This window comes from Oncorhynchus nerka, linkage group LG9b (genome assembly GCF_034236695.1).
Source record: "Oncorhynchus nerka isolate Pitt River linkage group LG9b, Oner_Uvic_2.0, whole genome shotgun sequence".
NCBI lineage: Eukaryota > Metazoa > Chordata > Actinopteri > Salmoniformes > Salmonidae > Oncorhynchus > Oncorhynchus nerka.
The window spans coordinates 31,653,331-31,677,099 of NC_088424.1; the positions used below are offsets into that span (position 1 = coordinate 31,653,331).

At 45.4% G+C, this 23,769-nt stretch overlaps 1 protein-coding gene across 1 annotated transcript in view; it reads right to left on the bottom strand.

Annotated features, from left to right (window-relative positions):
- Positions 1 to 3,538: 3,538 nt before the first annotated feature.
- The window catches only part of LOC115114609 (dynamin-3-like), a 66,421-nt gene continuing 46,190 nt past the window's right edge, over positions 3,539 to 23,769 (bottom strand). The window contains exons 11-21 of the mRNA XM_029643010.2: positions 23,573 to 23,711; positions 23,338 to 23,424; positions 23,092 to 23,162; positions 21,638 to 21,698; positions 16,210 to 16,323; positions 10,773 to 10,882; positions 10,197 to 10,311; positions 9,181 to 9,357; positions 7,519 to 7,745; positions 7,031 to 7,213; positions 3,539 to 5,285 (exon numbers count right to left, since the gene is read on the bottom strand). Of these exons, the coding sequence (XP_029498870.1) occupies positions 5,240 to 5,285; positions 7,031 to 7,213; positions 7,519 to 7,745; positions 9,181 to 9,357; positions 10,197 to 10,311; positions 10,773 to 10,882; positions 16,210 to 16,323; positions 21,638 to 21,698; positions 23,092 to 23,162; positions 23,338 to 23,424; positions 23,573 to 23,711 (1,330 nt within the window). The 3' untranslated portion in view covers positions 3,539 to 5,239. The remainder of the gene's footprint in view (positions 5,286 to 7,030; positions 7,214 to 7,518; positions 7,746 to 9,180; positions 9,358 to 10,196; positions 10,312 to 10,772; positions 10,883 to 16,209; positions 16,324 to 21,637; positions 21,699 to 23,091; positions 23,163 to 23,337; positions 23,425 to 23,572; positions 23,712 to 23,769) is intronic.

A 23,769-nucleotide genomic window follows, 5' to 3' on the forward strand; every position in this document is an offset into this window, starting at 1 on the left:
TGTGCCTCCCATAGTCTGTTCTGGACTTGGAGACTGTGAAGAGACCTCTGGTGGCATGTATTGTGGGGTATGCATGGGTGTCTGAGCTGTGTGTTGGTAGTTTAAACAGACAGCTCGGTGCATTCAACATGTCAATACTTCTCACAAAAAAAGAGTAGTGATGAAGTCAATCTCTCCTCTACTTTAAACCGAGAGAGATTGACGTGCATATTATTAATGTTAGCTCTCCATGTACAGTACCAGTCAAAAGTTTGGACACAGCTACTCATTCCAGGGTTTTTATTTATTTTTACTATTTTCTACATTGTAGAATAATAGTTAAGACATCAACACTATAAAATGTAGAATCACGTAGTAACCAAAAAAGTGTTAAACAAATCAAATATTTTATATTAGAGATTAGTCAAGGTAGCCACCCTGTGCCTTGATGACAGCTTTGCACACTCTTGGCATTCTCTCAACCAGCTTCATGAGGTAGTCACCTGGAATGCATTTTAATTAACAGGTGTGCCAGTTGTGTTGTGTCCTGGTAGGGGTGGTATACAGAAGATAGCCCTATTTGGTAAAATACCAAGTCCATATTATGGCAAGAACAGCTCAAAATAAGCAAAGATAAATGACAGTCCATCATTACTTTAAGACATGAAGGTCGGTCAATCTGGAAAATGTCAAAAACTTTGAAAGTTTCTTCAAGTGCAGTCGCAAAAACCCTCAAGCGCTATGATGAAACTGGCTCTCATGAGGACAGCCACATGAAAGGATGACCCAGAGTTACATCTGTTGCAGAGAATAAATTCATTAGAGTTAACTGCACCTCAGATTGCAGCCCAAATAAATGCTTCGCAGAGTTCATGTAACAGATACATCTCAGCATCAACTGTTCAAAGGAGACAGGCCTAATGGTCGAATTTCTGTAAAAAAGAAGAAAAAAAGAAGAGACTTGCTTGGTCCAAGAAACACGAGCAATGGACATTAGACATTAGACCGGTGTAAATCTGTCCTTCGGTCTGATGAGTCCAATTTTGAGATTTTTGGATCCAACCGCCGTGTCTTTGTGAGATGCAAAGTAGGTGAACGGATGATCTCCGCATGTGTGGTTCCCACCATGAAGCATGGAAGAGGTGGTGTGATGGTGTAGGGGGGCTTTGCTGGTGAACGTGTCAGGGATTTATTTAGAATTCAAGGCATACTTAACCAGCATGGTTACCACAGCATTCTGCAGCGATATGCTTTCCCATCTGGTTTGCGTTTAGTGGGTGTAACGTAGACACTGGAGTTGAGAAGCTGGTGCAGGTGGTAAGTTTAATATGACAAATAACATGGAACGATCCAACGTAGGAGTAGCGTCTAGACATGAATAACAGAAACAATACTGCCTGGGGAAGGAACCTAAGAAGGGCCAGATTAAGGGGAGGTTATGGTGCCGGAGAACAAGGCTGACGTTTTACATATTCCTAACTAATTGTGTTTTTTGTTCGTTTCTTTGCTTTGTTTGTAACTTATTTTGTACATAATTTTGCTGCTACCAACTTTTACGACCGAAAACATCTTCTGGACATCAAGACTGAGATTACTCAAAACGGACTGGCAGAATCCTTTTTTTCCTTTAACGAGTCCGACGAGCCCGACTTGAATGATATACTGCTTCCGAGGGAACAGGCCCAGATCCCCATAATTTGAAGAGAAGGCAGAGAAAAAGAGGCCAGAGGACGGGCTGCCTTCGGACAATTCGTAGGCGATCAAATAATCCCCCACTTCCTTCCATTCTAATAGCAAACGTGCAATCTTTTGAAAATAAAATTGATGACCTACGTGGAAGATTAAACTACCAACGGGACATTCAAAACTGTAATAGCTTATGCTTCATGTCTGAACGACAACATTATCAACATACAGTTAGCTGGTTATACGCCGTATCAGCAGGACAGAACAGCGGCGTCTGGTAAGACAAGGGGAGGTGGACTATGTAATTTTGTAAATAACAGCTGATGCTCGATATCCAAGGAAGTCTCGAGGTTTTGCTCGCCTGAGGTAGAGTATCTCATGATAAGCTGTAAACCACACTATCTACCTAGAGAGTTTTCATCTGTATTTTTCAAGGCTGTCTCCATACCACAACAGACTGATTCTGGCACTAAGACCGCACTGAATGAGCTGTATTCCACAATAAGCAAACAGGAAAATGCTCACCCAGAGTAGCCGTCGACTTTAATGCAGGGAAACTTAAATCCGTCTTACCAAATGTCTATCAGCATGTTAAATGTGCAACCAAAGGGGAAAAAACTCTGGACCACCTTTACACCACACACGGACGCATACAAAGCTCTCCCTCGCCCTCCATTTGGCAAATCTGAACATAATTCTATCCTCCTGATTCCTGCTTACAAGCAAAAATTAAAGCAGGAAGCACCAGTGACTAGATCAATAAAAAAGTGGTCAGACGAAGCAGATGCTAAGCTACAGGACTGTTTTACTGCATACAATAGCTGTAGGAATGACAGAGGCATTGAGGGGAGTTAGAGGGACATAAATGACATTTTCTTACATTATGACTGCTAATACCCCTGGGCCAATGTACATTTGCAGCAGCACTACAACAGCTCAGCGACACAATGGTGGGGATTATTTGAGCAGGGCTTGGGTCATGGATAAGTCATTGTCTCAATGCAGCCTTGAAATGCGCGGACAGAGTCCAGGAGCCAAGATAATTTGATGGACTCCATAATTCCTGTAGAGCATCTTCTGTTTCCAAAAAGTGTCAAAGTTATCTATAAAAGTTATGGCAGCAGAGCTACAGTAGTCTTTTAGCCAGGTGTGTAATGTCAGTAGCCTGCAGAATCTTTCACAGCCGTGGCCCATTGATGGTACCGGGCCTGAAATAATTGGCCGCTTTTTGGAATCTTTCATACTTAGAATCAGTTCTTTAAAATCAATTTTCAGCAGTTCCGAGCTAGCCCTCCTAATGTCGTTTGACCCCACATGGACAAGTTGGAGCTTTCAACAGAAAAATATGTATTCCGAGTTGCTTTATTTTCTCATATTTTTAGAAAATAGCCCAGCTATGACAATAACAAAATTATTCTGTACATATTACGTTTTTTTTAAACATAGTCTACTCTGTGTAGAACAGTACTTCATGTCAAAAGAAAAACAAAAGTGATGCAATGCAACTCAACGCTGATGAGGACGTGTTCATCTGCCTGATAATAAGTGACGGCCTGCAGTTACTTATGGCTAACCAGCGCCATCTTCTGGGAAAATAAGTGTACTGTTCGTGTCTGTATAACTATCATTATAGATCATGGTGATGATGGCCTAATAAATCCACCACAATAAAATCAGTTGATTTTAGTTGAGTTTCATATTTGATTCATTTAAACAAACCTTCTGTCTTAGTATTATGTGCAGTGCAGTCTGTGAATGTCCTTTCAACAACTTGTATGTTCAGCTACTGTTTCCAGTGGAGGGGCTAATAGTTTAGCCTGCATGGGTTTATCAGATTAATATATTTTGAAGAGAAACATTTTAGACAAAGGGAAAGTGGGAGGGGAATAGTTTATTGAAGAGAGATACAGACACACAGAAAGAAAAGAACCACTGTTGCAATTCAATTCCCAATTCATCTAAATCCTCCTACATACAATATAATTTCATAACTATAGGAACCACATTGTTGATGTTCTGCTTGATATTGTATGATTTCCTTTCTATAATTAACTTTGGCAATACAGACTTGTAACTCATGCCACTATGGCGGTCTAATTGATCTATTTAGAGAAGTAGAGCGAGAGAACACTAGAGACATTGAGAGAACAAGCGCTAGATTGTAACAAGGTCATTATAGTCAACAGTCACCTCTGTATTATTAATACCTTGGTGTGTATGTATGTACTGCAGAACACAGTCTCAAAAGAGGACCACATACATACACAATAACAAACTGACAGAGAGCACTTTACACAAATCCACCTTAAGCTCTGGGCACAGTGGCTGACTGGACTCAGGACTGGGGAGGAAGAGGGAGAGGACGGGGAGAGGAGGATATGTTTTACACAGTTCTGAAGTGGCATGTGATCAGTCATGAACACAGGGGAGGTTTGAATCCAACCTGAGGCAAAGGCTAAATGGAGAATGTCACTGTTCTCAGTCACACAGAGATATGTATCTTCCCATAATGGTGGCCGGTAATATCAGTGTATTTCTCTGTCTCTCTGTGTGTTGGGAATACTTCCTTCCATCTCGCCAGCCAGCCTCTGTGAGTTTGAGCTTAAAGGTGTGAGGAAGATCTCCACTTGACCAGTGATACAGTAGATACAGGCATACCATTTATTGAGGCTGTTTTGCTTTGAACAATGTCCTCAGCCTTGTTCTATGTGTATTGACTGCTACTACAACACAGGAACAAATCACACAGTAATCCAACATCAAATTAGTCCCAAGGGTCTTGATTTATTAACAGCTTACAACTCAAACATTAAACCAACGTGCAGACAGACAATACATGCACACGTGTTGGCACACTCTCACACACATATATATGCACAAATATACGCACACACTTACATTCACACACACTCCACTAAGACATATTCTTTCCTCTCTAAGAGAAGAACGAACACCTAGCCAATAACCCACAGAAAGAAGGTGTTGTACAATATGTAATATATGATACTAAAACTAACTTGGCCTAGATAGGCCAATTAGTCCCCCTCCCACACACACACACACACACACACACACACACACACACACACACACACACACATGCAATAAAAGCAACCTATGTGCCATGCTGCATTTTGGAATGGGTAGGGCAGTGCCACTGCTGAGCATAGATATGTAAAGAAGCAGCAAGTGGGGTCTAGGTGGAGGTGGGTGGAGGGTGAGGATGGGGTTCTAGGGACAGCAAGTTGGGTTCTAGGTAAGGGAGATGGAGGTTTTCTAGGGGCTGAAACTCAGTCGGAACTGGATCTGCTAAACAGACCTGGACCACAGGTGAGCACAAGCACACATACAGAAAGATACACCACAAGACAAGCACCATACTGTACATAGATACATGGACATCGATCGTCACCTGGCGTGAGGTCAGGGGTCAGGGACAGAGGGCAAAAGGTTCAATGTCTGCACTATGTAAAGGATAGACAGAAGAGGGGCTTGTGGAGGATAGGGGGAATGGGGTTGGTATGGGGACGGATGAGCGCTAGGCCCTTAAGAGATCACAAGCTCCTTTGACTGCTTAAGATGGGGGGACATTTCTTGTTGGAGAAGGAGGAGGTCGCCGACTGGGGGCGGGGGGAGGGAGGGAGGGAGGGAGGGAGGGAGGGAGGGAGGGAGGGAGGGCAGTAGTGTTTAGAGGACGAAGTATGACAGAGAGAGAGAAGAGAGTAGGAGAGTTGGAGAGAAGCAGAGAGTTAAGTTAGTTGAAAAAGGGTTAAAAACAGGCAATTAGCAATAGCATAAAGGACAGGTGTTAAAAGAGAAATAGTGACTCCAGAGAAAGAAACAGAGAAAAGGTGGCATCCTGAATTTGGAAGTGGTGTTGAGAAACACTTCAGCTGGTGGACTTCCTTGCTTCAGTAACCACAAACTACTGGAATGTGTTTGTGTGTTTTAGTTGAACGATACTGAACAAGAATATAAACGCAACATGCAACAATTTAAAAAAAATATGTATTTGGTATTTGTATTAAGGATCCCCATTAGCTGCTGCCAAGGCGGGGGTCCAGCAACATTAAGGCAGATATACAATTTTAAAAACCTTACAATACATTCACAACAGACTTCACAACACATTAAGTGTGTACCCTCAGGCCCCTACTCTACGGTTACAGCTCATATAAGGAAATCAGTCAATTTAAATAAATTCATTAGGCCCGAATCTATGGATTTCACATGACTGGGCAGAGGTGCAGCCATGGATGGGTCTGGGAGGGCATAGGCCCATCCACTTGGGAGCCAGGCCCAGCCAATCAGAATGAGTTGTTCCCCACAAAAGGGCTTTATTACAGACAGGAATACTCCTGGGTTTCATCAGCTGTCTGGGTGGCTGGTCTCAGAATATCCCGCAGGTGAAGAAACCGGATGTGAAGGTCCTGGGCTGGCGTGATTACACGTGGTCGGTTGGACGTACTGCTAAAATCTCTAAAATGACGTTGGAGGGGGCTTATGATAGAGAAATTAACATTCAATTCTCTGGCAACAGCTCTGGTGGACATTCCTGCAGTCAGCATGTCAATTACACACTCCCTCAACTTGAGACATCTGTGGCATTGCGTTGTGTGACAAAACTGTACATTTTAGAGTGGCCTCTTATTGTCCCCAGCACAAGGTGCACCTGTGTAATGATCATGCTGTTTAATCAGCTTATTGATATGCCACACCTGTCAGGTGGATGGATTATCTTGGTAAGGAGAAATGCTCACTAACAGGGATGTAACAGAAATAAGCTTTTTGTACGTTTGGAACATTTCTGGGATCAGCTCATGAAACATCTGGCCAACACTTTACATGTTGCGTTTACATTTTTGTTCAGTATAATAACCCTTAAAATATTCCCCTTTAAATTAGACAGTGGAACTTCTATACATGATGTAGGGAGCTGAGTCAGGTTATATGGTCAAGAAAAACTGATCGTTACCACTAGTAATGGGTACCAAATAGTGTTCAGTGTATCTATCAGTTGAGGTTAGCAAAGGCAGCACGGTTCATAATAATGTCTGGAACGGAGCAAATGGAATGGCATCAAACACATAGAAACCATGTCTTTGATGTATTTGATACCATCCCACTTATTACGCTCCAGCCATTACCACCAACCGTCCTCCCCAATTAAGGTGCCACCTACCTCCTGTGGTCTCTATGTATACATATCAGACCCTTTCATCTAAAGGCCAAAGCAATTTACAATGAGTGCATACATTTTTAGTTTGTGATCCCTGTGTCAATTAAACCCTTGCTCTTAGTACACACGATCATGCTCTGACCAACTGAGCCATAAAGGAGCACATAGGCCCTGGGCTGGCCTCACCTGGGGATGCTGGGAGGGGCCCGGTTGGGGCGGCTGGGGACCTGGGGGCTATCAGCACTGTTGTTGAAGGGCCCCAGGGGTCCTGGGCGGTTAGGAGGGGGTGGAGCCCCTCGCCCCCCTCCGGGACTAGGGCGCTGGCCTGATGACATCCTCCTGGAACCAGTGGGGCTGGTTGGAGGAGACCTGGGGGGGTGGACATATGGCCCTCAGTGACCTCTCGTGTATCGACATATTCTTGACATAACAGATCAAATAGACTTAACTATTTATGATTTCCTTTTTTTTTATTTCGCAACACTATCCAAGTAAAAATAATAATAATAATAATAACATAGTCTTCTTGGAAATCAGTGCAAACCCGGGTCTCCTGCTGGCCAATCCCAACATCTTCACCATTATTAGAACAAGAGTTGACGCCACTACACTACACTTAGATCAATGTCTAGGGTCTAGGGTAGTCCTTCTCCATGGACTACCAGGATGCCTACCTGTTTCCGCCTCCACCGCGCCAGTCGTTCACGGGCGGGGGCATGGGGGTGGAGATGGTGGTGGTGGAGATGTCTCCTATGATGGCCAGGGCCTCCTTCAGGGACTGGTGGGTCCTGAGGACCTCGTCCCTCCTCTGGACCTGCTCCTGGGACTCATCCATCAGGGCACCCTGGTCCCCGGCTGAGTACAGCTGGGCCAGCAGCTCCGCGTTGATGAAGTCCTTCACCTGGTGGCAGGAGAGAGAATTGATGGATAAATCAATCACTCATTCAAATATGTTTATAAAGCCCTTATTACAACAATAATTGTCAGCTAGTGCTTTACGGTAACCCAGCCTGTTTGATTTACCAATGCAGAAAGTCTGGAACCAATAGGACCCTGAACAGTTTCTACTTCCAAGCCATTAGACTGCTAAACTAGACTGCTAAATAGCTAATCAAATGGCTACCTGTACTATTGACTCACTTTACCCCTTTTCTATATGTACATAGCTACCTCAATTACATCATACCCCTACACATCGACTCGTTACAGCTACTCCCTGTATATAGCCATGTCTATATAGCCATCAGGCTGTATCACATCTGGCTGTGATTGGGAGTCCCGTAGGGCGGTGCACAATTGGCCCAGCGGCATCCGGGTTTGGCCGGGGTAGGCCATCATTGTAAATAAGAATTTGTTTTTAACTGACTTGCCTAGTGAAATAAAGGTTAAATAAAATAATAAAAAATATTACCTCGTACCGCTACACATCAACTCGGTATTGGTACTCCCTGTATAGAGCCATGTTATTACCTGGTACTCCCTGTATAGAGCCATGTTATTACCTGGTACTCCCTGTATAGAGCCATGTTATTACCTGGTACTCCCTGTATAGAGCCATGTTATTACCTGGTACTCCCTGTATAGAGCCATGTTATTACCTGGTACTCTCTGTATAGAGCCATGTTATTACCTGGTACTCTCTGTATATAGCCATCATATTACCTCGTACTTTCCTGTATATAGCCATGTTATTACCTGGTACTCCCTGTATATAGCCATGTTACTACCTGGTACTCCCTGTATAGAGCCATGTTATTACCTGGTACTCCCTGTATAGAGCCATGTTATTACCTGGTACTCCCTGTATAGAGCCATGTTATTACCTGGTACTCCCTGTATAGAGCCATGTTATTACCTGGTACTCTCAGTATATAGCCATGTTATTACCTGGTACTCCCTGTATAGAGCCATGTTATTACCTGGTACTCCCTGTATAGAGCCATGTTATTACCTGGTACTCCCTGTATAGAGCCATGTTATTACCTGGTACTCTCTGTATAGAGCCATGTTATTACCTGGTACTCTCTGTATATAGCCATCATATTACCTCGTACTTTCCTGTATATAGCCATGTTATTACCTGGTACTTCCTGTATATTGCCATGTTATTACCTGGTACTTCCTGTATATATTTAACTTTCCATCGGTCGACAACTGTTGTTTATGTGACAAATAAAATCTGATTTGATTTAGCTTGCCTAGCACAAAGAAACCATTAGAATAATCTAAAAAGTTGCACACCTTCAAGCTGACGCTGAAGCTATTTTAAAGATTTCAACTACCATTTGAACCCAGTTCTGATAGCACTACGCCAGCGTGAAGCAGAGGTCTCTTACGTTGCTGATCATGAGGTGCATAATGGTCTTGGGCATGAGGTCGCGGATGCACTTGTTGACGATGGCCATGTAGGAGTCGACCAGGTTGCGGATGGTTTCCACTTTTCGCTCCAGCTGAGGGTCCATGGTAAAGTTGTCCTGGGACGAGGACGAGGAGCCGCCGCCCTCACTCTCCACCTGGAGGAAAAGGGCTTTTACTTTTAACACACCTGTATTTAGCAATACAGAGCTAGTGGCTTGCATCTTTAGATGCAGAAAAATTGTGTTTATCAATGACAAATAATAATAACTTTATTTGTAGTGCGCTTTTCATTACAAACGGAAATCACAAAGCTCTGTACATCAGAAACAACCATAGCACAGGCTTTTAAAAAGGGCTAAAATCTTTTAACAAAAATGAGTTACAAGTACGAATAGCATATCAACAAAATGTAGCCTACAGCTATTGTGACTAGTTACATCATCTTCACACTTACATCAATCTTCAGGGAGAAAGACAGAGAGGATGGAGAGATTAAAGTGATATGATGAGTCACTTGGGAAGTGATAGGAGAGATATGACTTTTTTAAATTGTAAAAACATACAGTACCAGTCAAAAGTTTGGACACACCTACTCATTTAAGTGTATTTCTTTATTTGTACTATTTTCTACATTGTAGAATAATATTAAAGACATCAAAACACACATGGAATCATGTAGTAACCAAAAAAGTGTTAAACAAATCTAAATTTATTTTATATTTGAGAAACTTCAAAGTAGCCCATCTTTGCCTTGATGACAGCTTTGCACACTCTTGGCATAGGTAGTCCTGGGTAATACGTAAGATGTGGTGGACAGGATTTACAGTGAGTCCGTGACTCATATGGGGTGATGCCACAGGAAGTGGTCACAGTGGTGGGCACCAGGGTCGAGGTCAATTCCATTTAGATTCAGCTAATTCGGCTGGCTTTGTGAATAGACTGAATGGAAATGGAATTGTCCCCAACGCTGGTGGCCCGTGCAGCAGTCACTCACATTGGAAGATCTTTCGGGGTAGACCCCAGCGCGTAGGAGAGAAGCCCTCCAACTGTCCACCTCATCCTGAGTGTCACAGGCCAGCTCCAGGAAACGGTTGTCCTTGTACACGTTCCTGTCGGACCACAACACAGGGGAGGAGGAAGTTAGATACACTGCTTCCAGGTCCCCTTAGGGGTCAAGGCAGGGGGTGTCAGGCCCATCTAGTTAAATAAAGCCTAGGAAGAGAAGAAGCCCACCAGCCACACTGGTTTCTGTCTTCCTGTACAGTTTGTGTTATTAGAAGTAGTGGTACCAAAGTAGGAATATTTAAAGTAAAAGTACACTTAGAAAAAAAGGTGCTATCTACAGTAGAACCTAAAAGGGTTCTTCGGCTGTCCGCATAGGTGAACTCTTTGAATAACCATTTTTGGTTCCAGGTAGAACCCTTATGGGTTTCACAGAGGGTTCTACCTGAAAAACAGACAGAGTTCTACATGGAACCAAAAAGGTTCCCCTAAGGGCACAGCCGAAGAACCCTTGTGTACCGCTACAATATTAAAAGTTAACTCTATTAGGATGTGTCTGGTTCCAGACCTCTGCTCGGTGTTGAAGATGGCGAAGGCGTGCTTGCTGGACATAAAGCCTTTCTCCACGTCTCGCACCTTCAGGTTGTCAAGAGGGAGCATGTATTTCTTCTCCTTCTCCTGAGAAACACAAACAGAAAGGAAGAGGCCATCAGGTTTGACAATAGAAACAAGCAAATACAAAGAACCATAGCATGGAAATGCATACTTCTTTTCTGATTACTGTCTGATCTCTGTGTGTCAAATGATGTATATTTTTTGGTTCGATTTTTAATCAAAAGGTTGGGTTAATTGGGCGACGATCCAGGGAAAAGAGAGAGAAGGGGAATGTGGAGACAAGGGTAAGGAGAGGGAGAATTTAGGGGGAGCGCAGGGGAGAGGAGAGAGGGTGGGGGAGCACAGAGGGGGAGATAGAGGGGAGGTGGAAAAAGGGAAGAATAATGAGAGTGAGAGGTAGAGCGGGGCAGGAGAGGGAGGGGAAGGGAGAGAGAAAGAGAAAGCCTACATGTGGAAGTCATTAGTGTTTTGGTCAAGACACAGTCGTTCTCCATGGTACATCTGTAAGGGAGGGGGACCTGGGGCTGGAGGAAACCTTGGCTATGGGATGAGGGGGGGGGGGGCTGGGGCTGGAGGAAAACTTTCTGGCTACGGGAGGTGGAGCTGGGGCTGGAGGAAACCTGGCTACGGGAGAGGGAGCTGGGGCTGGAGGAAACCTTCTGGCTACGGGAGAGGGAGCTGGGGCTGGAGGAAACCTTCTGGCTACGAGAGAGGGAGCTGGTGCTGGAGGAAACCTTCTGCTACGGGAGAGGGAGCTGGGGCTGGAGGAAACCTTTTGGCTACGGGAGAGGGAGCTGGGGCTGGAGGAAACCTTCTGACTACGGGAGGTGGAGCTGGGGCTGGAGGAAACCGTTTGGCTACGGGAGTGGGAGATGGGGCTGGAGGAAACCTTCTGGCTACGGGAGTGGGAGATGGGGCTGGAGGAAAACCTTCTGGCTACGGGAGTGGGAGATGGGGCTGGAGGAAAACCTTCTGGCTACGGGAGGTGGAGCTGGGGCTGGAGGAAACCTTTTGGCTACGGGAGTGGGAGATGGGGCTGGAGGAAAACCTTCTGGCTACGGGAGTGGGAGATGGGGCTGGAGGAAAACCTTCTGGCTACGGGAGGTGGAGCTGGGGCTGGAGGAAACCTTTTGGCTACGGGAGTGGGAGATGGGGCTGGAGGAAAACCTTCTGGCTACGGGAGGTGGAGCTGGGGCTGGAGGAAACCTTCTGGCTACGGGAGAGGGAGATGGGGCTGGAGGAAAACCTTCTGGCTACGGGAGGTGGAGCTGGGGCTGGAGGAAACCTTCTAGCTACGGGAGAGGGAGCTGGTGCTGGAGGAAACCTTCTGGCTACGGGAGAGGGAGCTGGTGCTGGAGGAAACCTTCTGAATATGGGAGGTGGAGCTGGGGCTGGAGGAAACCTTCTGGCTACGGGAGGGGGAGCTGGGGCTTGAGGAAACCTTTTGGCTACGGGAGGGGGAGCTGGGCTGGAGGACACCTTCTGGCTACAGGAGAGGGAGCTGGGGCTGGAGGAAACCTTCTTGCTACGGGAGGGGGAGCTGGGCTGGAAGAAACCTTCTTGCTACAGGAGGGGGAGCTAGGCTGGAGGAAACCTTCTTGCTACGGGAGGTGGAGCTGGGCTGGAAGTAACCTTCTTGCTACGGGAGGTGGAGCTGGGATGGAAGTAACCTTCTTGCTACGGGAGGTGGAGCTGGGCTGGAGGAAACCTTTTGGCTACGGGAGGTGGAGCTGGGCTGGAGGAAACCTTCTGGCTATGGAAACACAGATGTGGAGAAACACTGGGGACTCAGGGGACTCTGCGGTGTGTATGTGAACATGGACATCAGAAGAAACAGAGGGCTGCTTGTCTGGATAACACTGAGCATGACAAAGTTTTAAAGGTGGGTGCAACAAGTCAAGATGGAGAGTAAAAAGTAATGTAAAATTCTCCATAACTCAATCCATCCATCTCTCCATCACTCAATCCATCCATCTCTCCATCACTCAATCATCCATCTCTCCATCCTCACCATCTCAATTCTTCACTCTCACATTCTCTCTCTTTCTCTCTCTCTCTCTATTAACCCTCCCCCTCTTATTTCTTCAATATTTTTTCTTTCCATTCCAGAGGGGCCCACTTCCTGCCTGATTTGTCGGGTAAGGAGGTTGAGAGAGGGATAGAGAGAGAGGGAGAGGTAGAGAGAGAGTGAGAAAAGGAGAAAGAGGGGGGGAGAGATTAAATGACAGCCTGGTGTTGACTTAACATCTGCTACCGCTTAACAGTACAGAGAGACAGGGAGAAGGAGGGAAGGAGAGAGGGAAGGAGAGAAGGAGGGAGGGAGGGAGGGAGGTAGGGAGAGGAGGCAAGGGGGGCAGGAGGGAAGGAGAGAAGGAGAGGAGGGAAGGAGGGAGGGAGGGGAAGAACTTCCAGAGTGAAGTTAAGAAAGAGAGGGAGACCTGAAGAAGAAACAAAACGAAGGATTTAGAAAACTAGAACAACAGAGGTGCCTAGATCTGACCCCTGCAGAGCCATGGTAGGGTATTACTAGACAAAACAATGGGAGTAGAAAATGAGAAATGAAAAATACACTTTGCAGACCTCTCTAGTTTGTATTCCCCAAGGGGTCACTCCAACCCATATATGGCCACACGGGTCCCTCCCTCTTCCTCCATCTCTCTCACTCTCTTTCCCTCCCTTTCTCTTTCCCTCTCTCTTTTTTGTAATATCCCCTCCCAGAGTGCTTAGCCAGTCTGTCCCGGTCGGTCATCTGAGTGAATGTGCCACGTCAAGCCTGGATACTCTGCCTGGCCGACATGACCCAAACGGACCGCGATGGGAGCGACACACAGAAACACAATAAACAAAAAAACTAACGAGAGAGGGGGAGAAGAGGTGATGCAGACTGGTGAAAAGAAAACAGTGATTTTGGGGATCGGGTGGGGGTTCCCTACTTCTTGATGCCAAAATGGAGGAGGATGAGGGAGGAAGGCAAAGAGCAGCAACCGTGCAGCCCTACTGCCTATGGAATGGCCTGACACTCTGAGTCTGTCTATCCGGCTCCGTCCTCCCAGTGTTCAGACTACCTGTTCATTGTCATACTGGTGTACAGTAGTCTGCACATTGGTTAGACTGGGCAGGGAAGCACTTCTCTTTTCTTTGGGGAAACATTGGCTTTCAAGGAGTGGGTTTGATTAGCCACACTCCACCATGGAGTATCTTCCAGAGCTGCCTGCTCGTCTCTGCTTCCTCCTTTACTGTGTGTGTTAACTATCGGTTCTCACTTGGGCATCCTATTTGTACTTTGTGGCTGTTGTAACTGCATTTTTTTTAAACACTTATTTTATTTATGCAACACATGTATAACATCAGTTTCCTGAAGAAAATGCCTATGCTATAACAAAGTTGTTTTTTTCATAGTCAGGTCTAGACCAATGTGTTGTAATGTCTTTGAAACAGTCTTTCTGCTAAATGTACAGACCAACAGTAATAGAAATGTATAGGCTCCCTTGCACAAAGAATTCAGCCCTGATTGGCTCTGGTGCAGTAAAGGGAGGAGCAGCAGCGGCTCCATAGAATCAGACACAGAACAGTGGTCAACCCATCCATCAACTCTTGCTTCAAATACAAACACATACTTCTAGTACTTCATTGGGGTTCAGCGGTTACAGTAACTATGTTGCCTAAATATACAGTCAAACTCATAGTGATTAAATATAATAGTAAATCTTTTCATTCTGTGATCAAACTATTGTGTGAAAGATGATCTTCATATTGCCCAGGGTGTGCAAGCGGAAATCAGCGAGAAATATTACTTCACTGATGATATAATAAACCAGCGAGGGGAGTGGCCTGGTGGTTTGGTAGTTTGGTGGGGTTAGTAGATGGAGGTGTTGACAGGATGTATAGGAATCAGTGGTATTGTTGGGGTAAAGTACCGTATTGGGGTTGTATACTGTATAGAGATTGGAATTAGTGGTGGGTGTAGTATGCTTGCTAGGATTAGCAATGGTGTTGGGAATGCTTTTACTGCACTGTTAGGGTGGTATTTCAGAGGCTGTGGGTTGGTATTGTTGATAGATGGTTTGCATAATGAAGGGGTATTTTACTGTACTGTTAGGGTGGTATTTCAGAGGCTGTGGGTTGGCATTGCTGATAGATGGTTTGGATATTGAAGGGGTGTTGGGTTCAGAAACAGAGAGGGAGGAATATTGTCATTTAATAGGGGATTTCTCCCCACTGAATCATTGGAGGCTGATGTTTGGACTAAAAACTTGCCAAGAATGTGTGTTGTTCCAGAGAAACTGCCAACTGCACCAAGAAAGAGGCGGGGGGCAGAGCTAGAGAGTGTGTGTGTGTGTGTCTAATCAAGTGTGTGTGTGTGTGTGTGTGTGTGTGTGTGTGTGTGTGTGTGTGTGTGTGTGTGTGTGTAGAATAAATATACAGTAAAACGCACAAGGAAAGTAAAGAAATGCTTGGTTGAATGTCAGAACTGCTTGAGAGTCAATGCAACTTGAGAATGTCTACGATCCACCCAGTTAATGTCTATACCTATTAATAATCAAATAATGCCTTATAAAGCCAACACATTACCGTTTTTGTGTAAATGTGTGTGTTTGTATAATGTGTGTGAGTATGTGTGACCAGTGGTTTGGTTTGGGATTGTTCCAATTGTGCAAAAGAAAACCAAATGCCTTAACTCCCAACGGAGTGAGAGAGGAGAGGTGGAGAGAGAGAAAGAGAGACAGAAAGAAAAGATGGGGAAACTCAAAGACAGACAAAGTGGGCGAGACAGCTGATAGGGTCACAAACAGTCCACATAGTTTAATCCTCTCTATGTTCAGAATGTGGTCAATACACAGCCATATTCACTGGACAGGACTCAAAAGTATTTTATATCCTCTTCCTGCTCTCTCTTTCTACGACCTATGGATGTCATCTGCTGACCAGTGCATGGATTGGCTGACTCCGGGAGTTGCCGTGTGTCTGCCTGTCTACACTTGCTGTGCAGAACTTCCTGGAACCTGTACAGCAGGCACAGACAGGCAGACAGACACCAGCCCACCAAGCTATGATGAACGCAACATTCAGTCAATCAAGGAGCACCCTGCATCTCAAGGGGAGGGGAAACCCCACTGAAGAGCCAATGGGGAACCACCGTTGAGTTGTGATTCAGTGAGGAGTCAGAAGGTATGATTTATAAAATGTCCTCTACAGATATATCAAACAAAAGAGACTCTTATGACATTGGAATATTCTACCATTTGTTTACCCTGTCCTCCCTTCTGCCAGACATTAACCAGAAATTATGTTCCAATCCACCAACACCAGAAATCTAGCAATAAACTGCATCAAATTTACTGTGATTGACTACCGTACTAACCCACCCTGAAGAGGGTTGACTAACTCACCTCATCATCCTTAAACCAGGACAGGCTCTCAGCGGTCAGGACAAACCAGTACTCCTTGGCCCCACCTTTAATGATGCTGATGTTGTTGATGGTTAGCCAGCCCTTACGGATGACCTGTAGAGAGGGTAGGGGGCAGAGGTCAGAGGTTAGAGAACAGGGATTAAGAGATGGGGCCATAGTGGTGGTGGGTGTTGTGATTGTCAGGAAGAAAATTCTGACAGGTTTAAAGGCACTGAACAGTTGTCAGGTCAACACAGAAGCTAAACCTACTGTACCCATCCTCCACTGATTACACATTCTGTCAAACCTGTCTTGCTAGGCTACTATGTGTAACCAAACCTGGCTTGCTAGGCTACTATACATAACCAAACCTGGCTTGCTAGGCTACTATACATAACCAAACCTGGCTTGCTAGGCTACTATACATAACCAAACCTGGCTTGCTAGGCTACTATGTGTAACCAAACCTGGCTTGCTAGGCTACTATACATAACCAAACCTGACTTGCTAGGCTACTATGTGTAACCAAACCTGGCTTGCTAGGCTACTATACATAACCAAACCTGACTTGCTAGGCTACTATGTGTAACCAAACCTGGCTTGCTAGGCTACTATACATAACCAAACCTGGCTTGCTAGGCTACTATACATAACCAAACCTGACTTGCTAGGCTACTATGTGTAACCAAACCTGGCTTGCTAGGCTACTATACATAACCAAACCTGACTTGCTAGGCTACTATGTGTAACCAAACCTGGCTTGCTAGGCTACTATACATAACCAAACCTTACTTGCTAGGCTACTATGTGTAACCAAACCTGGCTTGCGAGGCTACTATGTGTAACCAAACCTGGCTTGCTAGGCTACTATACATAACCAAACCTGACTTGCTAGGCTACTATACATAACCAAACCTGGCTTGCTAGGCTACTATACGTAACCAAACCTGGCTTGCTAGGCTACTATACGTAACCAAACCTGACTTGCTAGGCTACTATACATAACCAAACCTGACTTGCTAGGCTACTATATGTAACCAAACCTGGCTTGCTAGGCTACTATACATAACCAAACCTGACTTGCTAGGCTACTATATGTAACCAAACCTGGCTTACTAGGCCACTATACATAACCAAACCTGGCTTGCTAGGCTACTATGTGTAACCAAACCTGGCTTGCTAGGCTACTATACATAACCAAACCTGACTTGCTAGGCTACTATATGTAACCAAACCTGGCTTGCTAGGCTACTATACATAACCAACCCTGACTTGCTAGGCTACTATGTGTAACCAAACCTGGCTTGCTAGGCTACTATACATAACCAAACCTGGCTTGCTAGGCTACTATACATAACCAAACCTGACTTGCTAGGCTACTATGTGTAACCAAACCTGGCTTGCTAGGCTACTATACATAACCAAACCTGACTTGCTAGGCTACTATGTGTAACCAAACCTGGCTTGCTAGGCTACTATACATAACCAATCCTGGCTTGCTAGGCTACTATACATAACCAAACCTGACTTGCTAGGCTACTATGTGTAACCAAACCTGGCTTGCTAGGCTACTATACATAACCAAACCTGGCTTGCTAGGCTACTATACATAACCAAACCTGGCTTGCTAGGCTACTATACATAACCAAACCTGGCTTGCTAGGCTACTATACATAACCAAACCTGGCTTGCTAGGCTACTATACATAACCAAACCTGGCTTGCTAGGCTACTATGTGTAACCAAACCTGGCTTGCTAGGCTACTATACATAACCAAACCTGGCTTGCTAGGCTACTATGCGTAACCAAACCTGGCTTGCTAGGCTACTATGCGTAACCAAACCTGGCTTGCTAGGCTACTATACATAACCAAACCTGGCTTGCTAGGCTACTATGTGTAACCAAACCTGGCTTGCTAGGCTACTATATGTAACCAAACCTGGCTTGCTAGGCTACTATATGTAACCAAACCTGGCTTGCTAGGCTACTATACATAACCAAACCTGGCTTGCTAGGCTACTATGCGTAACAAACCTGGCTTGCTAGGCTACTATATGTAACCAAACCTGGCTTGCTAGGCTACTATGTGTAACCAAACCTGGCTTGCTAGGCTACTATATGTAACCAAACCTGGCTTGCTAGGCTACTATACATAACCAAACCTGACTTGCTAGGCTACTATACATAACCAAACCTGGCTTGCTAGGCTACTATGTGTAACCAAACCTGGCTTGCTAGGCTACTATACATAACCAAACCAATTTTTGCACAGATATGATGTATGAATAATAAAATGCAATGAGAAAGTGTGTTGTGTGAGAACTCAAAGTTAATCGATTGTGTCAGTGTGTATCTTTGTGACTCAACCAGACCACAACATGTGACTGAGTTCCGTTCGGTGACAGTCTCCTGGCACAACAAGGCACTAGGGTGACAGTCACAAACACAGGTTTGTGTCACAGTGTTAAGAAGTGGCTGTTGGGTTATTAGTGCTTCATTACATCCCCAAAACACACAATATTAGCATTATAGCATTAGTGCTACATCAGTGTCCATTGTGTTAGGTGTGTTAACCAGCAGGCACAACAAGCCCAAGGATTGAGTGAATATTAAGTTAGGTGTCTCAGATGGCATAGAACCACTAAGGGGGTTACCCAAACATTTAATTTATAAAGTCTTGATTTTGTTCAGTTGTTTGCACGAATCAAAGATTTTTACAACACCATTTGTATTGGGAGGCTGATTGTGAAAGGTAACCCCCTGTGGTCAAAGGGATGAGGGAGTGTCGTAATGTAAACTGTTGCTCTTACAATCAGGCCTGAGGCGGGAGGAGAGGAGGCCTGAAACAGGAAGGAAGTGGGCCGTTAAAACACCTGGGGCACCACATTACGTGGGTACCACGTCTGGATACAACCTCACGACTGGAACCTGCCACACCTGGCTCAAATACATCAAGGCAAATACATTCTAATACTTGAGTTGTGGTTGATTTAGCTTGGAGTTTGTATTTTTGGGACTATTCCATTGGTTCCATTGTACAGCAGGCAAACTAAATCAACACAGATCAAGTATTTAAAAGTACTTGACATGTGTATTTGCCATAGCATACCTTGAGAAGTGGAAAAAGCTATAAACAGCAGCACACTCAAAGTGGCCACAAGAGGGAGCCACACTCAATGAGCAGTAGAGTAAGTATTTTTAAATGTTTGATTTTATTTTATTAGGATCCCCATTAGCTGCCGCTAAAGCAGGCAGCAGGCATAGCCCAACCCTAACCCCAACGAGTAATACTCACCAACCAGACCACACACCCAAAACAGGGCAGCTCAGATTCTCACTAAGGGCTTGGGATGAAATGCATGGGGGCACCTTGATGATATAGAAGTGGTTCAAACACAGTGATGATGGGAAACAGAGCGTAAAAACATCCATTTGGTTTGTACACACTGACATAATAATAAGTGTCACCATCCAAGTGAAAAAGACACACAAAGGCTATCGAAAGGTCCCCAAAATCAACATGAAATGCAAAAACATGCGACACACAGGTAATGGATGTATACCGTACTGGAGTATACATACCATGTGTGTACAAATGAATGATAGATAAATAAACAAATAAGAGTCTCTGTCCTGTTTCCTCCTCTATGGCATGTTTCCTCCTCTATGGTCTGTTTCCTCCTCTATGGTCCTGTTTCCTCCTCTATGGGCCTGTTTCCTCCTCTATAGGCCTGTTTCCTCCTCTATGGCATGTTTCCTCCTCTATGGTCCTGTTTCCTCCTCTATGGCATGTTTCCTCCTCTATGGTCCTGTTTCCTCCTCTATGGTATGTTTCCTCCTCTATGGTCCTGTTTCCTCCTCTATGGTCCTGTTTCCTCCTCTATGGCATGTTTCCTCCTCTATGGTCCTGTTTCCTCCTCTATGGTCCTGTTTCCTCCTCTATGGTCCTGTTTCCTCCTCTATGGCATGTTTCCTCCTCTATGGGTCCTGTTTCCTCCTCTATGGCATGTTTCCTCCTCTATGGTCCTGTTTCCTCCTCTATGGCATGTTTCCTCCTCTATGGTCCTGTTTCCTCCTCTATGGTATGTTTCCTCCTCTATGGTCCTGTTTCCTCCTCTATGGTCCTGTTTCCTCCTCTATGGCATGTTTCCTCCTCTATGGTCCTGTTTCCTCCTCTATGGTCCTGTTTCCTCCTCTATGGTCCTGTTTCCTCCTCTATGGTCCTGTTTCCTCCTCTATGGTCCTGTTTCCTCCTCTATGGTCCTGTTTCCTCCTCTATGGCATGTTTCCTCCTCTATGGTCCTGTTTCCTCATCTATGGTCTGTTTCATCCTCTATGGTCCTGTTTCCTCCTCTAGGGTCCTGTTTCCTCCTCTATGGTCTGTTTCCTCCTCTATGGTCCTGTTTCCTCCTCTATGGTCTGTTTCCTCCTCTATGGTCCTGTTTCCTCCTCTATGGTCTGTTTCCTCCTCTATGGTCTGTTTCCTCCTCTATAGGCCTGTTTCCTCCTCTATGGTCCTGTTTCCTCCTCTATGGTCTGTTTCCTCCTCTATGGTCCTGTTTCCTCCTCTATGGTCTGTTTCCTCCTCTATGGTCCTGTTTCCTCCTCTATGGTCTGTTTCCTCTTCTATGGTCCTGTTTCCTCCTCTATGGCCCTGTTTCCTCCTCTATGGTCTGTTTCCTCCTCTATGGTCCTGTTTCCTCCTCTATGGTCTGTTTCCTCCTCTATGGTCTGTTTCCTCCTCTATAGGCCTGTTTCCTCCTCTATGGACCTGTTTCCTCCTCTATGGTCTGTTTCCTCCTCTATGGTCCTGTTTCCTCCTCTATGGTCTGTTTCCTCCTCTATGGTCCTGTTTCCTCCTCTATAGGCCTGTTTCCTCCTCTATGGTCCTGTTTCCTCCTCTATAGGCCTGTTTCCTCCTCTATAGGCCTGTTTCCTCCTCTATGTTCCTGTTTCCTCCTCTATGGTCTGTTTCCTCCTCTATGGTCCTGTTTCCTCCTCTATGGTCTGTTTCCTCCTCTATGGTCTGTTTCCTCCTCTATAGGCCTGTTTCCTCCTCTATGGTCCTGTTTCCTCCTCTATGGTCTGTTTCCTCCTCTATGGCCCTGTTTCCTCCTCTATGGTCTGTTTCCTCCTCTATGGGCCTGTTTCCTCCTCTATAGGCCTGTTTCCTCCTCTATAGGCCTGTTTCCTCCTCTATGGTCCTGTTTCCTCCTCTATGGTATGTTTCCTCCTCTATGGTCCTGTTTCCTCCTCTATGGTCGTGTTTCCTCCTCTATGGCATGCACCCCACTGTGTGAGCCAGGGCACCCATGACCTTTTGCCCAAGTGTGTGTGTGTGTGTGTGTGTGTGTGTGTGTGTGTGTGTGTGTGTGTGTGTGTGTGTGTGTGTGTGTGTGTGTAGTTCAGATCCTCCTCTATGTCTCACCTGGCTGACCTGGCTTGCAGCATTACTCTGCTTGCTGCTCTGCTTGCTGCTCTGCTGTGCACTATGGAGGAGAGACAGCGAGAGAGAGAGACAGCAGAAAGACAGCAGAGAAACAAAGAGAGACAGAGAGAGACAACAGAGAAACAGCAAAGAGAGAGTGAGAAATAACAGAAGACAGAGAGATGCAGCAGAGAGACGACAGAAAGACACAGCAGAGATGCAGCAGACAGACAGCAGAGAGACAGAAAGACACAGCACAGAGTCAGAAAGACACAGCAGAGAGACAGCAGAGAGACAGAAAGACACAGCAGAGAGACAGCAGAGAGACAGAAATACACAGCAGAGAGACAGCAGAGAGACAGAAAGACACAGCAGAGAGACAGAAAGACACAGCAGTGAGACAGAAAGAGACAGCAGAGAGACAGAGAGACAGCAGAGAGACAGAAAGACACAGCAGAGAGACAGAAAGACACAGCAGAGAGACAGCAGAGACAGAAAGACACAGCAGAGAGACGGCAGAGAGACAGAAAGACACATCAGAGAGACAGCAGAGAGACAGAAAGACTCAGCAGAGAGACAGCAGAGAGACAGAAAGACACAGCAGAGAGACAGCAGAGAGACAGAAAGACTCAGCAGAGAGACAGCAGAGAGACAGAAAGACACAGCAGAGAGACAGCAGAGAGACAGAAAGACACAGCAGAGAGACAGCAGAGAGACAGAAAGACACAGCAGAGAGATGGCAGAGAGACAGAAAGACACAGCAGAGAGACAGCAGAGAGACAGAAAGACTCAGCAGAGAGACAGCAGAGAGACAGAAAGACACAGCAGTGAGACAGAAAGAGACAGCAGAGTGACAGAGAGAGACAGCAAAGAAATAGAGAGAGACAGATAGAGACAGCAGAGAGACAGAAAGACACAGCAGAGAGACGGCAGAGAGACAGAAAGACTCGGCAGAGAGACAGCAGAGTGACAGAGAGAGACAGCAAAGAAATAGAGAGAGACAGATAGAGACAGCAGAGAGACAGAAAGACACAGCAGAGAGATGGCAGAGAGACAGAAAGACACAGCAGAGAGACAGCAGAGAGACAGAAAGACACAGCAGAGAGATGGCAGAGAGACAGAAAGACACAGCAGAGAGACAGCAGAGAGACAGAAAGACACAGCAGAGAGACAGCAGAGAGACAGAAAGACACAGCAGAGAGACAGAAAGAGACAGCATAGCGACAGAGAGAGACAGCAAAGAAATAGAGAGAGACAGAGAGACAGCAGAGAGACAGAGAGAGAGATAGGAGGTTAGCACAGGAGAAAGGGAACCAGACAAGAGAGGGAGAGGTCTGTTAAAGTATTGTCTGCAGGTATTCAGTATCCGTTTCGAATGCTCACACCCCTACCCCCATCTCCACTATGTAATGAAAACAGCAGGCCATTAAAGGCAGGCCTAGTCAGTCATTTACTTAGCAAAGCCTATGAAGTCCTCATGGTTAGTGTTGATGTATGAGAGCTGGACATCGATCAGCAGCAACACCTGAAATTGGAGACAGAAAGATATGGTCAACAATACATGCAGGCAATTACAGTGTAGTATTACCAGCCCCTGGGTCAATAATTATACTATAATCATGTGAATTTGTACTGTGTGTGTGTGTGTGTGTGTGTGTGTGTGTGTGAGAGAGAGAGAGAGAGAGAGACGCATGTGTTACCTGGTCCTTGGCCCTACTCTCTCTGTCTCTGATGTGTGAGGTCACAATTCTCTCGGTTTCTTCACGCAGTCTGGGGAAGCAATCCAGCTGAAAACACACACACACACACATACACAGATACCCATACCACGCAACCTGTTACAGTGCATCCTAGGAAATAATATAATTTAAAATATGTTTTTGAAAGGAATGACAGCGTACATCATAATGAGGATTGACTAAACTAAAAGGTTACCTTGTTAGTACACTGGCGCACGGTGTTGATCAGCTCCTGAATGACCATGTCCACACACTTGATACACGGCTCCTTGATCTTCACTATCTGCTTCTTAACAATGGCCTCAAATGCCATGTCTGGAGTGAACAGGCCAGTCCTGCAGCGCACAGAGAGAGAGAGAGAAAGAGAGAGAGAGAGAGAGAGAGAGAGAGAGA